The 4,272-nt window shown below is 31.7% G+C and overlaps 1 protein-coding gene across 1 annotated transcript; it reads right to left on the bottom strand.

The window, feature by feature from the left end:
• Positions 1-357: 357 nt before the first annotated feature.
• LOC145120830 (AT-rich interactive domain-containing protein 2-like) lies at positions 358-3,323 on the bottom strand. Its single transcript, XM_079056624.1, has 3 exons — positions 3,164-3,323; positions 1,551-2,891; positions 358-1,395 (listed from the first exon to the last, which is right to left on the bottom strand). The coding sequence occupies exons 2-3, from the start codon at positions 2,682-2,684 to the stop codon at positions 550-552; spliced, it is 1,980 nt and encodes a 659-aa protein (XP_078912750.1). The 5' UTR covers positions 2,685-2,891; positions 3,164-3,323; the 3' UTR covers positions 358-549.
• Positions 3,324-4,272: the final 949 nt, after the last annotated feature.

The following is a 4,272-nucleotide window of genomic DNA, read 5'->3' as shown; positions in this document are numbered from 1 at the left end:
CAATGCAGAATTTAACTGTAGAGGGAATGAGGGATCACATTTTTGTTTTATCACACAAAAAAAGGACAATTAAGTGTAATAACTGTGATTGAACTTGCCTTAGAGTTTTATAGACCCAAAAACTCCATAAAAATTAAAATTGCATATATATGAGGGATCACTGTTATTAAATCAACCATTTACTCTCTTTCAATTTATGCTTCAAAAAACTACAGCCAATTCAAAACACTTCCAATAAAAAAATTCTAAGAAAACCAAACACATAAAATCTACAGTTATGAAGCATTCAAACAATCAAACTCATGTAAAGGAAAAAAAAAATCAAGATCAAAAACAAAGAAAATACACCACAATACCTGAAAAAAAATGCCATCTTTCAACAACATCAAAACTAAAATAAGTTCACACAATCTACTAAACATATCTACTGTAGTCCAATAAAAACTAAAAAAACAAAAAAGACTGCGATGACACTTCAAGATTCCTACTACAAGAATCTTAAGAAAATTTCACAGAAAAACACAACAAAAAGAAACAACAATTAAACAATCAAGATTCAAGATCTCTACACTGCATATTCTCTGAGCATTTTAGCAACAACCCATGAATCTTTTCATACCCAAATCTGTCCCCAACGGACCCCACCTCTTCTTCATCATTATCACTGTCAATATCTTTAGGTGTCACTCGATTCTGATAACTTCTTCTTCTCAACACAAACACATTGAAGTAATAACTCACAAGATTTTGCTTTGATTTATCACGAATTATATACGCACCTCTTTTCCAAAACTTATTCATAATCTCATGTCTACTCTTGTTGCTATGTGCTAAATCATGTCTTGCTTTTATCACTAAACTTTTGAATACTTTTTCCTCTTCAGGTTCCCATGAAAGTGACACCTCTTCACCCATTTGATTAAATCTCCATTTGTAAAAAAGATCACCAAGTTCGAGTTTCAGTTTATATCTGTTTTCAGCAATGTGAAATCTCACACATTCAGCAGACCCTTTAAACAGACACTCACAATCACATACATTTTGTCTTCCTAACCCAATTACCAAATTACCCTTTTTGTTGATGTCATCTGGTGGGGGCCACATTTGGGTGCCTAGCCACTTGGGATCACTCTGAGTCACTACACCTGTCCATGCTGGCACTACAGCTTGATACAGTGGGCCCAGGTTATGCTTTTGGTTTTGTGGTGGGCCCGTGTTTTCATGCATCCGGAGCTTTCCGGATTCACGTTTCATTCGAGATGATGTACGCAAATTGCAGTTTGTGCATGTGCATTGTTCTGCTGACGTGGCACTTTTGCAGCATACTTTTACTTCAGAAGTATTAACTCTGTTATCATCTTCATACATTGCAGGATGCATCCTCTGGTTCTTTTTCTACAAAAAAAAAAAAAGTTCATGAATCCATCAAACACTTTAATTTATAGAAAGATTCCAATTTTTCACAGATCAAATGAGACACAGAAAGTGTGAATTACAAAACTTTGGAAATATGAATCAGAAACTAATAAGTAAGGCAAATGAGTTTATACCTGTGAAGAACCTTTTGCTTCATTCCCTGAATCAAAACTAATTTCTGCAAAAAGGGCTTTTCTTGATAACAAAGCTTGCTTCCATAGTTTATCACCTGTATATTTTTTCCATTTTGAACTTCTTTGTGAAGTTTTAAAGGCCATATTATGAGGATTCCTTGCAGCATTTGCTACCCAATCTACCATTTCTGATAACAACAAAGATTCTTTCTCCCTCTTCCTCTTTGAAGATCTACTAACATTCTTCACAACATTGCTGACATCATCATCATTCTCAGCAGTTAATATAGCATTGTTGTCAGAATGAAATCTAATTATCTCATCCACAACAATCTTGATTGATGAATCGATTTGTTTTTCATCATCAAGACTTAACTCTTTATCATCATCATCATCATCATTGATCACTGAAAGTCCTACCTTTTTTACAGCATTATCTGAAGATAACTCGCATCTTTTGTCATCCAAAACCCTAAATTCTTCATCATTATCATCACCATTGATTCTTGAAAATGGCACATCAAGATTCATTCCTCCCTCAATTTGATTAAACCCCGATGTACCCTCATCTTTGAATCCAATAATTTCATCGTGACATAAAGATTTTCCAATCTGATTAGACTCAAAACATATATATTCATCCAAGTGGTGTGACAAAAGATCTAGTTTCGCTATAACATCAGTGTCAATATTATCTTTAAATCCTCCTTCACTCAGCCATTGATCCAATTCTTTCAAATACTTGATATAAAGCAGCTTCAAAGATGCCTCAAGCCCAATTTCAAACCCACATTCTTTTGCAACAAATTCCCACATGTTATTCTTTGAAACAAGTTCATAACTCCCTATTCTCTTCACAGTCAAGAACAGCTTAAATAAATCGGCTTCCACTCCATCACCAAGTTTAGGTGGAAAAGGCCTAAACACATTTTTCTTCACAGATTCTTCTTTCAAGAAAAACGAAAGAACTTGATCAAACAATTCCCTCAATCCATTATCATCCATAGAGGCATCCATACATTCATACTTTACATATAAATCCGGATTTACAGACACTTCATCGTTTCTACAAGCTCCTGGAATCTCGATCGAATTCAAATCCGACCCATTTTTCAATTCAGAAACATAGGCCATATTTTGACATCAAGATTCCGGTTCTTTTTTCCTTTCTATCACAAACAACACACTGATAGTAAAAATTGATACAATTTCTGACTTAAAACATGAGAGAAACAGTGATCGGAGTTGAAAACGAGACGATTCACTCCATGGGTTCTTTGCATATAAATTTTTACCTTTGTACAAGTTTTTGCGGCAAGCCCTTTTAATTTGTTTAGTTACCTACAACAACAATGGAAAAAGAGTTTCGTAAGAAAGAGGGATTTGTAGAATTAAGGGTTTAAATGATGCATTTTATGTGGAAATCATTTGGGGATTAAAGAAGAAAGAGGTTTAGGGTATTTGAGACCTCAAGAAATAGGGGAAGACAAGTGCCAGAATGTTTATAGAGACATGTTCTTTTTCTTGGAAAAAATGACATGGAAAATAAAACCAATCTTTAAATTAATAAATGGAAAAAGAAAATAGGAAATAATATAGAATGTGAGATTTACCTTATGGTTCAGATTTGTGAAAAGGGGGATTGATGGGGGATCAATCAACTCACTCACCTCTTTCAATGAAAGTGAATCAAACCCTAATTTTGGAGCATTTCTAGACTTCTACTTGGAGCCTGAGGAGTAAAGACAATTGGGGGTTTTGGTCTAGGTTTGTGGTTTGATGTGTTGTGCACATAAAACACATCTAAAGCCCTTTTTATAGAACCTTACTAAGGGGTATTTTTGTCAATGTTTTTAACTTTATTATTTTTCATTTAATTTAATTGTATCCGATCTGATATCGGTATTTTTTTTAAAGTAATAATGTAATCGATAAATATTACTGTAATGTTGATGGGTCTGTATGTAATAAGTTTTTAAGCAATTTTATATCTTAGATGTTTCAAAATGTTATGTTATACCAATCTCAATTGTTTATATCGTTTTTATAACTTATAAGTTATGTCTATAGTCGATAAATCTTTGTTAGATAAACCCCATACATAAATGAATAGTGATTTGTGCACAACACTTTTTGACCGTACATAACAATTTATATTTTAGATAATTATACTATACAACTATATAAAATACAATTTTTTATGTATGGATAAAAATTGTTGTGAATGAATCATCACCCATAAACAAATAAAAAGTATATAGTTAATTTAGAATATTTGATCGTTAACTAAATATCTAAAATATCTCATGATGTAATAATATTAACAAACAATAAGTTGTAATGACGCTAATGGTAAATAAGTAATTGAAATTGAAATGAGAAATATTTCAAAATAATAATATTAAGATTTCTATTAGACATGATAATTGTCCTTTTTTATACATATTTCAACATACGATTGAAATTTGGATAGGAATGTTATAAAAATAACAGTTACCAATTAAAATTAAAATAAATCCAAAAGGTATCATAAAAATTTATTTCTATTAAAAATTGATGTATAATAAAAAAATGAATTACCGCATTCTAATTATCTAAAATGCAAATAGCTTCTAGTTTTATATAATTTTAAACTTTAATAAAATTATAATCATTTTTACGGAATATTTTTTTGCAAATAATAACTACACTCCCAAATACTAACTAGTTGCCAAACCTGCCC

This window comes from Lactuca virosa, chromosome 6 (genome assembly GCF_052849685.1).
Source record: "Lactuca virosa cultivar CGN04683 chromosome 6, Lactuca_virosa_CGN04683_v6, whole genome shotgun sequence".
NCBI classification, from domain to species: Eukaryota; Viridiplantae; Streptophyta; class Magnoliopsida; order Asterales; family Asteraceae; genus Lactuca; species Lactuca virosa.
The sequence above is the reverse complement of the archived record's forward strand: the minus strand, read 5'-3'. Positions and strand labels throughout refer to the sequence as shown.